The sequence below is a fragment of the Anopheles arabiensis genome, chromosome 3 (genome assembly GCF_016920715.1).
Source record: "Anopheles arabiensis isolate DONGOLA chromosome 3, AaraD3, whole genome shotgun sequence".
Lineage (NCBI taxonomy): Eukaryota > Metazoa > Arthropoda > Insecta > Diptera > Culicidae > Anopheles > Anopheles arabiensis.
In genome coordinates, this window is record NC_053518.1 from 9,653,227 (window position 1) to 9,666,421 (window position 13,195).

Here is a 13,195-nt window from a genome sequence, read left to right on the forward strand (position 1 = left end):
CGCATCGCAGGCCAGTCGCTGAGAAGTCGTTGCGGAGTGCGCACGTGTGCTAAACAGTGGGTGTCCGCCTCTTATCCCTTCTTTGCTTGTCTCTTTTTGAGGGTATTTTTTTGTAAGTTTAAGTGAAGTGCATACGGGAGGGAAAACAACCGAGTGTCTGGGCAGCCGCGGGGGTAAAAGAAAAGTGTAACGCGTGCGAGAAATAATGGCAAAACAGTGACTTCATCGAACGTGCACATAATTTGTCGAATTTCGGTGTAACGTTGTGCTGCTGTGATTTCTTGATGAGGAAAATTGTATACTCCGTAACTCCGAAGTGCTCCGTTTGCAAGTGCAAAAATTAGACATACGCCATTTACTATCACTGTACCAGTGTAGCATAAGCTTTTGAATCTTTTTTTACCTCTTTGTCTCCTAGTGGAAGTGATTTGTGTTGCACTGTTACTAAATTATCCTTTCCTTTTCTTCTCAGGGCATTTTTACTTTGGTGATATAGTTATTAGGAAGTGAATTGTAAGTGAGCACCGTAGTGCAAAGTGTGTTCGGAGAGCTTAACATTTGAACGAGTACAGCAAACAAACGTCCGACGCACGTTTGAAACCTTCTACTATCGTTTACCTGTGTGTGCACCTTATGTTTAGTTTTGTGTAAAACCGAACACCCATACGGTGAACGCAGCAAAGATGAATCTATGCACCACGACAGTTCCCTCAGCAAGGTAGGTGTTTTGTTTGGGTACTCTTCTACAGCGCTCTCCGGGGCAGACATGTGCATAAAGCGTTACATTGTTTCGGAACGATCAAGACATTTGATTTTTAAATCAAGTAGTGGCATAGTTCATTTTATCGCAATATTTTTACAAATTCAGTTTCGTTGTGCATCGTTTGCTTCTTAATGTATGGAACAGTTGAGATAAAAATTTAAAGTAGACACTGAATGAAATCAACATAGTGTATACTGGCGGAGTTCAATTCCAATGATTGAAGTAACAAAATACAACTAAAACCATTTTTAAATTATTTTAAGGCTCCTCAAGCCAACCTCAGTCAAACAATGTCAAACTGCCACTTTCCAACCAAAACCTGTTTCGATCATTCTCGAAGGCGGATGGAAATAGGAAAAATCTGTGCGTGGGTATGAGCAGCTCTTATTGTCTCGAATTAAGCCACTTATTTACACTCATTTAATGTTGCAATTATGAGATCGGCCAAAGATTAATTCGGCACTCTAATTAGTCCAAATTGCAAACCGCCAAACAATGCAACATGCCTTCCGGCCACCCCGCAAGTTCTTGTGGCTTTTATTGTGGTCCATTCTCACAGCCTCTCCCTCTGTGTGCGGCTCGTGATTTATGCAGACATCGAAATTTCTGCACAATCCCAATTGCACAGTATAAATCATTGCCGAAAAAAAAAACGAATGATCATACTGTTGCGGTACGCGTTTGCTTATTTGCAATCATTTCAGTTTTCTACGCACACCTACGCAACATCCAGCGCCAAAAACCGGACACTCGCCGAAGGGCAACTAAGCGACGAACTTCCTCTCGCCACACGGTCGCGTAGGAAAAGATTCCAATCTTAAATCATTGTTCATCGTCTACCTTCTTTTTATGCTTTTTGGAGGGCGGTATGCACGACTGTGGAGGTTATGCTCACGATTGGTTTTTTGTTCACAAACCACCAACCGGGGCACATCTCACGGCGAGATGATTCTCCCCTCTCTGTACCACCCCCGGAGCCGTGCGTTCCAACCTGTTCAACGATCGACAAGTTGCACGGCTCATATTTACACACCTTGCCACCCGCGCAACAGTCCCTCCCCCCCCCCTTCTCTTCCCATCCATTTTTCGCTATCGCGCACACGGGGTACGACGAAGACGGCTGTGTCTTTTATCCAACACTAGCCGCCCCTTTCTTCTGCGTACCGCCGGCACCCGGTTGCGTAAGACAAAAAGGCAATTTCATTGAGCAGATCTTTGGACTTTTCCGCCTCGAAGTTTCTCTCTCACCGGCCGCGTGATGCGTGATGCACGAGCTAGGCACGGTTTTGGCACATTTTGTAGATTCACCGGCAGCAAAAAAAAAAACACGACGCCATGAAGCGAAACGTGTCGTTTCCATCAATGAAAATTGGTAATTTTATTCCACCAACGAATGCGACGATTGTTTATTTATGCTAACATAAAAAAAACTCCACGGCTGGAACCGCCACGAACCACATGTGAAAACTGATGTACAATAATCGAAGACATACAAAAGTGGAGGATTGATTTTATTAGTCGCCTTTTTTTTTTTGTTTTGGTCTTCCTCCAGACATCTCAATTCGTCTCGAATTTACAATTCATCAGCGTCTTAAGACCAATTTTGGCGTAAAGGTAATGATCCGTCCCACAATCAAAACAAAATGAAAATACTAGCAAAAGTAAAAGCTAGGCATAAAACATAAAGCCTCGCTTTAAATCGAGCCGATGAGCTAGCGCTATTGTCCCCAGCTCGGACTTCCTATAATTGACACCATTTTTATGACACTCGACTTGGATTAAATTAAACAATACATGGAATACCGTATCAATCAAATTATTGTCTTTCCTTTTTTTTTTGCTGACCAACATAATAGCTCCGAACACAAAGAACAGTTTTAACACACGGAACTTGGAGCTCCGCACGCAGTCAAAAGCCATTCGGCTTGACGACAATTTTTGCAGAACGCAAACAGCTTTCATAAACCTGTTGGCCGTCCGTTGTCGTTGGCGCTGCTTCCTTATACGCGTCGCTTTTTTGTTGTTGTTGTCTTCCTGGTCCCGCGCCTCGAACCCATCGAGCCTGCGGGGGCTATTATCCAATTCTTGCGCAGGAAGACCCGACCCGGCCGGTCCCCAACATCTAGGACCGGTCCACCGGGGCCCCAAAATGACCCGAAAGACCTGTTGTTGTTGCCACTGCGCTCTGTGGTCGCTTGCACGGGGGAAACAAATTATTGTACTCTTCCTGCAGCACCTGCTGCTGCTACTACTACTACCCGGGGGGGGACTAGCGACCCCACGCAAAAGGCGATAAAAACAAGGAGACAAAGAGGAAGATACCGTTTTTGCGCTGGTAATAAACAAGCCTCGAATCAGAACCGAACGCTTGCAACCGTCCAGACGGTGACGTAGTCCTTCAGCAGCGTCCACGTAACAGCATCGCCCCGGGTAAGAGGTTTCGAGGGAGTCCTCCCATCCTTTCGCCGACCGAACGGTTCATTAATAAAACATAAGCTTTCCCAAAGACACACACACACGCGCGTCCCTCTTCAAGCGCAGTCCAGCGGAAGATAACCTTCCCCCCCTTTCCTTACGGTTACGCCACAAAATATGAAGCTCCAGCGCGGCCGAAACCAAATTTATTATGCACCCGACCGATTGGCGAGCGTTTTACTCGTTACGATTTTGTTTTGTGGCTTGGAAGCATAACCCCCTCGTCGTTCGACATAAACATTACCGCGGCATAACTACACATCGCGGTTTGAACACATGTTTCGAGTGCGCATGTTTGCAGCTTGCGCGGACACCCTCCGTAACGTGTACCGTTTAGACTGTGTACCATCATCGTGGTGTGCAACAAGTACAACACGCGTGTCCATGAATCGATACGAATTATGCAGGGCGAGCAGACAAAACAAAGCACGGTTACTACATCAAACGATAATATTTTGCAAAACCAAAATTAGGTCACCCGGATCCTACTTTCCCGGTTGACATTGGACATTCGCGATTTGCAAAAACGGCTTTTTGAAGGACAATGGCGACCGAACTAAATATCGGGAGACCCTGGACGACAACTCCACTTACGGGGAGGGTGTTGGAACGTGACGAAGCTTGCAAACCCAACGACTAGCAACTTCCAACTACGGTGGTGCCAACTGACGGCGAATGTGAATCATCCGTGATAATTATTTCGCGTTGCATTCCACGTCAACGACATCATTCGTAAACGCTATTGAAGTAAAGTTTTTTTTTATCATTTTATAAGAGCTAGAGGGAAGTAAAGAAGCGCTCAACCATGCGACGGTTCATCAGATAAAATTAGACGATTTTTCATGCCTCAGGAACAGTAGCGGGTTTACAGTGTCGGGGGCCCTAAGCAGTAAGAATCGTTGTACATGATTTCCGGGGAGTAGTCGGCATCCGTCTTTGATTATGTAACATTTCAACAAAAATTTTATTGCTGCCGGGGGGGGGGGGTGCTTAGGGTTCGTCTAGCGCTGGGACCCAACGTCCATCACCCACGGGGCCCTCCTTGCTAATACAGTGCCATATTCTATCAACTGTTATGGATAATGGACTCAAGATTCCGGGGCCCCTCATTGACGGGGCCCCCCGCATTTGCTTACTTTGCTTACCGTTAAATACGCCACTGCTCAGGAACATGAACGGGGAACAACAAGATTCGGTCGATTTTGGGAGGTTCGTCGCTTAAAAATCGCGTTGAAATCTTTTGTTGTAATAGGCGAGATTTTTATCGCGCGCGTTGTTTCTGGATTTTATACTGCTTTAATTACTTATAATTAGTTTAATTGGGCCCATTTGGTCTACTCGGATCTTTGCTAAATTGTCTTTTTAAGGAACCATCGATAATTATAAATAATTGCCCACAAAAAATTAATTTAAAAAATCATGTGAAAGTACAATGTGTTGTTCTACTTGCAATAACAGCTTACTTTCCATCACAATCTACTCTACTTTGTATGCTGGAGCAATCCGAAGCGCAGCTTCCTCGGGAGGAGGGGTGGGGTGTCTAACAACAACAACCTCGACAATCCTGCGCGCACCTATTAACATAATCCACCGCGAAGGTGAATGAATTCGGTTTAAAGCCGTCTGTTATGGGACATTCCTCGCCAGGCGGCAAACCTCGGATCCTGCGCACGATCGTGACCGGTTTGACACGAAAACCTGCCAAAGCCGCGAGGCGAAACTTAGAACCTTCTTTTTTTGTGTCGTTCTTTTTCTGTCGCTTGCCATCAGAGGCAGAGGTGCTCTTGGAGCTTCGTTAAGCAACACACACACACACACAAACACATTCCGCGAACACGCCGTGTGGCAGTTTCGATCGATGCCTTTGGCCCGTACGTCAGCCAGCAGCAGCGGCAGCAGCAGCTGTTGCACGCGGACGCTCCCACGGAAATACTTAGCACGCTCGCAAACGAGCATCGCATTAGAATCTATCGTGCCATCCAAACCGCCGCGCGTTGCACTGCGCCTGTCCAATTAACATCATTAACCTTTTTTTTCACCCCTCCATTCCCGGGCCCGTTTTCCCCTCCTGCTTGATCTTTCGATCGTTTCAATGATCGTTTGAAGATGTTTTTATTTTACATACATCTGTGTTACGATACAGCACAACAACACAATCCTCCAAATGTGCACTTTCCCGCTACCGGTAATGCATCCCGGATTCTCCCCCTCTCTGACTCAATGGCTGCGGCGCTATTTTCCGGAATGTGCACGCGCATTCGCCAAACACATGTGCGATCCCGCAAGGCACAACAGCGACGTCACAGTGTAATGCGAGAAGTTTATTGCTCGCAGTGTGCGCGAGAGCACGCCGACCGGGATCGGAAGATCCGGGATCGTAACCGCGGGACCGCGTACCACAGCGACGCGACAAACGCCTCCTCCCGCAGCTCATAAATCTTCACCCGTTTCGGGTTGTTTCGGTGTTGAAGATAAAAATAAAACACAACTCCGGGAAAGGTTCGTGGCGGCTGGAGGATTATTTTTGGCGCACCAGTACATTGACGCAGTTTCGGTCGCTTCGACTTGATCGTCTCGATCGTCCGAGGCACCCTGTAGGGCGGCAGCATCCACAACGCACACGCACACGCCAAAAACGGGTCTTATGTGTTTCCCCGCACGGGACAAACGCACACCCCACCCGAGCGATCTCTGGACTGGTTGCGCGTTGCGGTTTTGTAATATAGGCGCACGTGCACAACAAAACCGGCTCCAGTTTTGTCACCTCCAACAAGCGAAATGGGGAGGTTGCGAGCTGCTTGCCTTCAATCTCCCGGGCTGACAGACACCCGCAATGACTGACATCATCACTGTTCATCTCTTCAGTTTTTTGTTTCTATCATCATTCCCTGGTGGCTGCTGATGGTTCGCGTGCCGATTCCAACGCCATATTTCACTTTCTACTCTACCACCGGATAGAGATCTACTGACAGCGCGCCCTTCCGCCGAACCGCCGGCAGAGGTCGTCGCCAATGAGCTGTCAAAGTCGCCCCCACGATGCCAAACTGTCATGCTGGCTCGCCGTCCTACACAGACCGAGCGCGCACTGCCACTTCGAGCTGCATTTCCTCGTTCCGTCTTTAATTAACATACAAAGCCGGAGTGGAGGGTTCGTCCGCAGACAGACGAACCGCGTCCATGTCACACACCACCCAGCACACACAACAAAAACAAAAAAACCAAGCGAACGCTGGTGATCTTCGCGCGTCACCGCACGGTAAATGATTGATCGCTTCGAGTGGTTTGAAACACCCGAGACGCGGCGACCTTAACGTTTTGGCGCATCACACTTCGTTGATCGGATCGACCGGTGGGCCCCCGCTGCTTCCAACAGCACCAACACACACACACGCGCGCAGGAGGGTTATCTGGCGTGAACTTGAAACATGACAAATGGTGACATTAAACACCTGGCTCGACAAACAAGCGCTTCGCGCCAGGCCAGCAGCAAAACATACCTCCACACAAATTAACGCAAATTTGCAGCGATATGTTATTCTATCGGCGGTGGGGGTGGTTGCTTTTTTCTGTTGTCTTCTGTGCTTTGCATCCCTTGCTGCTTTGTCGGCAAGGTTATTGCACCTTTTGACGCCGATTCGACACCCACTAAATTCGAAAAAAACGGCCGACACAACGCACACCACCAAAAAGCACGCAGCCAGACAGTCGACAGTTGCATACCCGACGCAGTTGTCGTCGTGATCGTTTGCTGCATCCAGGGGAAGATCACCCGCTCAAGGCGAACCGGTCTGCGGGCGCGTGAAGATGAGCAAATGTCTCTCATACGGCAGCGAAACAGCGAGCTTACCTGAAATTCTTCTCCATGCCCGCTGCAAAAGCCTCTGGTGCCATATCTTGAGCCTGAGTCGCTTCGAGCGTGCACACGATTGCACTTCGTGGACGGTACCCGCTAGTTGGAAGTTCTGGTGCACGGGTACCACATCACCGACCAACCAAATGGTTGCCAATTAGCACCGGGTAATGAGACAGTTTAATTTCAGTTCTCACCTTCACACCGATTCTGCAAAGGAGGACCCCGGCGCGAGCGATAATTTAATATAATTTGTGAACACAATCGCACTAATGTACGAAATTTATGGGATAAGGTTTCACGCCTGCCCGCCCGTTGAAGTCTTTCGAGCTTTGTGCTATTTAGAATGAGGACGTTCTCAGTCGCTTTTGGACGAATTGTTGTTTGTTTGCAAGCAAACCTGAATCTCAAGGCATATAAATAAAGCATAAAAGCTTATTTTTGCAACACAATCGACACACACTATCCCGCTATTACTTAACCCACGACGCGCTAACCGCAACCACGACTTGCTATAAAAGGCTAAAAACAATAATAAAAAAAAAACATCAACACACGACATCTCCGCTTCATATCCGGCCGCACTCGTCACCTCGGATCGGAAGAAGTTATTTTCTCGCTGTTATAAAATCATTCCTCCTCTCCTCCTTCGCTATTTCGAGCCCATCGCACGATTCGTAAGCGTAATGCTCGCGCGCTGCCGTGCCGAGACTACAACCACTAAGATACTAAGCCGTTCGCCGAGATCGGCTCCGTTGGGTGATGGGAGGTTGAAAAACGGTGAAAGAGTTTCATTTCCTTTCGCGATCGACACAGATACACACACACACGGATAAACGCACAGTCGTTTGCAGTTGTTTCAGAAGAAACCCATCACATCACCCGATCGGTGGTTACCAGTGCCGCTGAGCAGATGAAGTAAGCAGACGCGTACGATCGAAAGTGAATGCCGCAATGCGTGAAGAAAGTGCGGCGGTGGCATCGTCGTTGCCACTTTACCCCAGCAGTCCGGGGTCCGCTTTGGGATGCTGTGGGAAGCATGCTTTCCTTTTCCGCGCGCCTGATGATGCGTTCCGTAGTTTCATTTGAATATATGCCTAGGCAAAGCCTACCGTCGACTCAAAACGGTTGGCGGTTTGGTGGTAGCGTTTTGAGATTAAGGTGAGGGAGCAAAAAAAAAACACCAAAATTAAATCGTTTACCATCAATTTTGATATTTGATTCCTTTCCAACTAATAATTTTCGCTTAATGATCGTGACATTTTGCCGAAAAGCCTACCGAAGGCCCCGGGGTGCTATACTATCTCCATGAGTGGGAGTCTGCACACGCACACACACGCACAGGGGAGAGCGAGAGAGATCGATCAAGCGCAAAACAAAACCAAAATCCATTCCACAAACAGGCTTGCATAAGCCCCCTACACCCATACACAAAAATGCATCATTTTAATGAAATGTTTCTTTCTTTTCTCTTTCAGGTCAGTATCGGTGTCATGTAGTGGAATGGACGAGGGGGGGGACAAGATAGCGACTGTGGCCAAGGGAAAAGCAAACCCCGTCTCCCCGTGCTGTTTGCAGTTTGTATTTCTTCTTGTTCAATTATGAGTGATAATTTAAGCGCGAAAGCAACCACCGCTTCCACTTTCCAATAACTAAAACAATATGTGTTAAAAAAGAAAGAGCAGACGAGGTCTTCAGGCCGAGTCTGTGCATATGGTTGTACGGGTTTTGACTGTCGACTGCTATGCCGAGTGCATTTCCGGCACAAACCACGCGGAAAAGTTTCTCGCTGTACCAAGAGTGTGTACAAACAAACCAGCATCTTACCACCAACACTAGACTATAGATAGATAGAAGCCAAACAAAGGGTGAGAGAAAAGTACAACCTAAACCGAAAAAAGCCAGGAGAAGAATGCACGAGTTGGAACTGCACGCGCACGAACGCCCGAGAGCGGCGAGAAGGGTTTATTGAAAATGAAAGTTCCCTTTAGCTCAGCCGCCGCTCCACTTCTGATGAGACCTCTTTGGTTTCTTGTTGTTGTGTTTTGTTTTCTGTTCCTCTTCTTTATCGATCGCTTTTACTCTCACTGTGAGAGGGCGTACCAGCTGCAGCTTGGGATTGTGCAAAACTTTCTCCACCAACGCGGTTTCCAGAAACCGGGACAATATTCTGCTGACCTTCGCTTGGAGAAGAGATAAAAAACAGCATGAAATGGATACTAGCCTTTTGCACTGCATCCGGTTCGAAGGACCAAAAATCGAACGATTTGCTTCAAAGCGACGAACCCGATTAAGAATCGTTTTTCGCTTTTTTAAAGGTAAAAAGATCGCATTGTGGACGAAACGTTGGAAAAGAAGCTTTTCCAAAACACCAAAACCACCAAGCAGAAGGTCACCGAATGCGTTTCGAAATATGCACGCGAAACGGCATTCCATCTCTACGCGGCACACAACATAGCTCCAAGCGCCGGTTGCACATTTCGGTCTGTGTGCGTCGTCGGTCGGACCGCAAACGACGCGGCTCGATTATGATTCTTTTTTTGTTGCTATTGTAGCCTGTCCAACATTTGCAACCGGATTTCACCATTTGGCCGGTTTGCAAACGCAACGGATGGTTTAGCCCTGACATCTATGAATATATTTTTTTAGTTTTTAATGCGCTAGTGTAGGTGATTCGGACACCAGCTATCGTCGGTTGGGCAAGTGCTGGGTTGGGGAAGTTCTGGAAGGTTGCTTTGTGGCAATGTGGTGAAATTTTAAACATAAAAAGAGCCTCAATGGCATAATTTTCTCATCGAAAATGTCTTCTAGGCTATATTTAGTAATTGGTCTAGACTGAAGAAAATGAAACAGCAACATTTATGCAACCAAACAGTAATCATCAATTAAATGCAAATCCCAAAGATAATCATAATTTTCGTCCACTTTTCCCGGCTCGATTTTCTGTTGCCTCATCGTCCAGTCAATCAATCGAGCCAGCCATTCCACAAACCGCTCATCTACTTCTGCAACAAACTTTCGCTTTCATCTTATCCGTCCAACCAAAAACCCTTCCCGTTCGTGCGCCGTATCTTGAGAAAAAACAGCCCACCCGACTGTGACCGCATTCCGGGCCGGCTTTCGGCTCTTAAAACCGATCACCGATCGTTCCAAAGCTTCCCGCCACCAAAAGGCAGTTCGAAATCTTGCGGAATCTTCGAAATTGCACCGTCCCATTGAATTGCACACACACAGACCGCAAATTCCCACGAAGCACTATCGCTCCCTCCCCTCTAAACCTCAACTGCACGCGGCTGTGTTGATGATTGGAGAAGATGCCTGGGAAATTTTCGCTCTCGGTGTGCAAATAATAACCAGGCGCTTCTTGCCAAGCGCGATCGTTTGGCGGAGCTGCATTGTAAAAAAAAACATGCCCGTTACAACGACCACCACCATCACACAACGCCGTTTAATGCGGAAGTGGCCCGGGCAGTAGTAGCTGGGAAAACAAACGGCTCGTCTGTGCGTTCGGGGTGTTAGTAGCATGATTTAAAATATTCATACCAATTCGCATTGCAAGTACACTTCCTACTCGTCGCGATCTTCCTCCTGGCTGTGGGGGAAAGCCATTGAATCGTGGCGCGAAAAAGGGGGCAATCGTTTTCCACCAATCCAAAAATCCACATAGACTTGTAGGCACACACACATACATAGGCGTGTTTATGGTCGGATGAACAAGGCGTGGGGAAGGTGGAGATTGGTACTTTGTTGCTCCGACAGCATTAAAATCGGTTTCGCCTTTGAAATCATCTTAGCGTGTAAGGCGCAATGTTTTGCAACGCGTGTGGGTGGGAGGGCCGGCTGCTGCCGGCGTGATCATCACGGGCTGGTGTGCAGTTAATTGCGTGGAAAGCGATTAAAAAATAAAGCGTGGAGCGAGGGAAGGAAGCAAAGATCGATATTTGCACTACACAGTGATAAATATTTACAAACAGTTGCTGATATCTCTGTTTTTAAATCGTGCCCGATATGAAATGAGGAGTAAAGGCAGTGTCAATGCTCCCGAGCAAACGGGAGACATGACCTGAGTAGACCTTCGTACCGAAGGGTGAATTGTATTGACTGTGCGCAAAGCTCAGTTTCAGCAAAGCTCTAGCAAATGATGCAACAAGCGCAGGTTTCAAAATCATAATCATTTCTCAGTTTTATTACCCTCAACCGATGCTGGTAGCAATATCGAGCCGCTATAAAACCACCTCCAAGAAACGGTTAACTTTTGCAACCTCTCAAAACCAAACCATCCAAATCCGAGCGCCACGGTCAGCGGCTGGCCCTCCAGACGGCCCCTGCACATTGTTTGCTCGGTCCGTTTATGGCAAACAAATGCACCCCCCTTCGAAATGTGTCTTTGCGCCTTAAGCTTACGCCACCCACATACGCCTGGGGTACCACACGGGCACAACAATTACGTGCAGAGCGTACCAACCTAATGTGTCAATTGCTACCCGGGCCTGCACCATCATGGTGCGATGCAAACAGTGTCATTACTGCATCCGACCCACTGCACCAGAAACGAACGTGCAGACTACACCGCCTGCACCCCTGCGGGTGCCAAAAAGGGACGCTGCTGATTTCGCTTTCGATAAACTGCCGTTGATGCGACCGATGTGATGGTCGGGCGTAAGCGACGAACCCTTGTAGTGTGCTCCCTCATCGCAATGGGTAGATGTGAATCAGCTGTGAAGCTGCCAAGTGTGGCTCGTTTTAAGGTTTGCCCACACAGACACACACACACACACAAACGCTAATAGCTAGGGGTACCTCCTCCTCCTTCCCAGTTTCTTGTGGTGCCAAGTGCGGAACGGAAAGGGTAACAACGACACTTAGCACACTTCGCTCGGGGTAAAAGAAGCTCTAAACCCTTTCTAAAGAGCACTTCAAATAAGCAGCCATTTACGCCATATCCCTTCGATTGGATTGGACTTAACGATTGACTTTTGCATCGATGTTTTAATGTGTTTTTCTTTCTCTCGTGCCGCTTGGGGAGATCTTTGCAGGTCGAAGAATGTCTGCCTGGTGAGGTAGCATGACGAGACATAAGAACAACAAACACATAACCCTATATAACCTTCGTCGAGGGACGGGGGCTCTAGTATGTGGGACTGTGCGTATGAATGAAGGGAACATATTGAAAGCATTGAAATTGGTACATCGATACAAACACAGCACCGATGAAATGGATTGGTTCCTTTTACTAGGTCAGAGCCACCTGGTCGAAGCGCATCGTTCAAGGGAATTGCTTTTATTTGTGATGACCAACCGTACGGAATCGAACGGTTGCATTCGATGAAGCAATACATAAAGGGATTAATCGCACAACTGTTCTTTCAATGCAAAAGGATTAATGATCCGTCGTGTCCTTTGCTTTTCGGAGCAATTTTAATCACTATTTCGACATTGCCAATACACAACGAACAACACAAAGTTAAGCCTTCACAGCCACCAATCTTGAGAAGAGCAATTTCCAAGTATCATCAAAGGTCACATGACTCACCTGGAGCAAAGACCCGAGAAGCACGAATCTAGTGAGTAATTTCAACTCATTCGGAATCCATCTGCAATCAATTAAACTCTCCACACGTCGATGATGATGATGCTGCTGCTGATGATCGCATCACGCCACGAGGGATTCCCCCAAACCGGAATAGTGTTGTTTTGCACTCCACCAAAGCTCATCAAGTTTCGCGAGCGTTTCAGGAATGTGACAATGAACTTTTGGCATCCTAGAACGTTAACAAACACGAGAACATCCTCTGGCTCCTGGCTCTTCTGGGCAAACGGCACCGTTCGTGAGTGTACAGCACAGCGCGCGTTGCGTTTTGTCGTGAGCACTTGTTGCTACTACCACTTACCGAACCGACAAGCGTCGGTTGGTGAAGTGGTGCGCAAATACACAGGCGGTAAGGCAAACATTACATCTCGGTACATACGCGTACATTGTTTGGTCGGTTGATTTTTGTTGATTATCAAGAAGTTTGATTTGTGTGAACAACAACTCCCTGTTGCTGCACAAATCGTTCACAGAGAGATATATCCAGCGCTAACGTGCATGAGTTACTGAGCACGCT

At 47.5% G+C, this 13,195-nt stretch overlaps 2 protein-coding genes across 4 annotated transcripts in view; one reads left to right on the forward strand and one right to left on the reverse strand.

The window, feature by feature from the left end:
* The window catches only part of LOC120904470 (metallo-beta-lactamase domain-containing protein 1), a 92,759-nt gene that overhangs the window by 73,092 nt on the left and 6,472 nt on the right, over nt 1–13,195 (reverse strand). The gene's annotated exons all lie outside the window — the stretch shown is intronic.
* LOC120904468 overlaps nt 1–13,195 on the forward strand; it is a 27,644-nt gene continuing 14,449 nt past the window's right edge. The window contains exons 1-2 of one of the 3 annotated variants that reach the window (XM_040314475.1): nt 1–56; nt 473–718. In XM_040314475.1, coding sequence (XP_040170409.1) covers nt 684–718 — 35 coding nt within the window. In that variant the 5' untranslated portion in view covers nt 1–56; nt 473–683. Of the gene's footprint in view, nt 113–472; nt 719–13,195 lie in introns of all 3 variants that reach the window. The other 2 variants (XM_040314473.1, XM_040314472.1) reach the window with 2 other exon arrangements.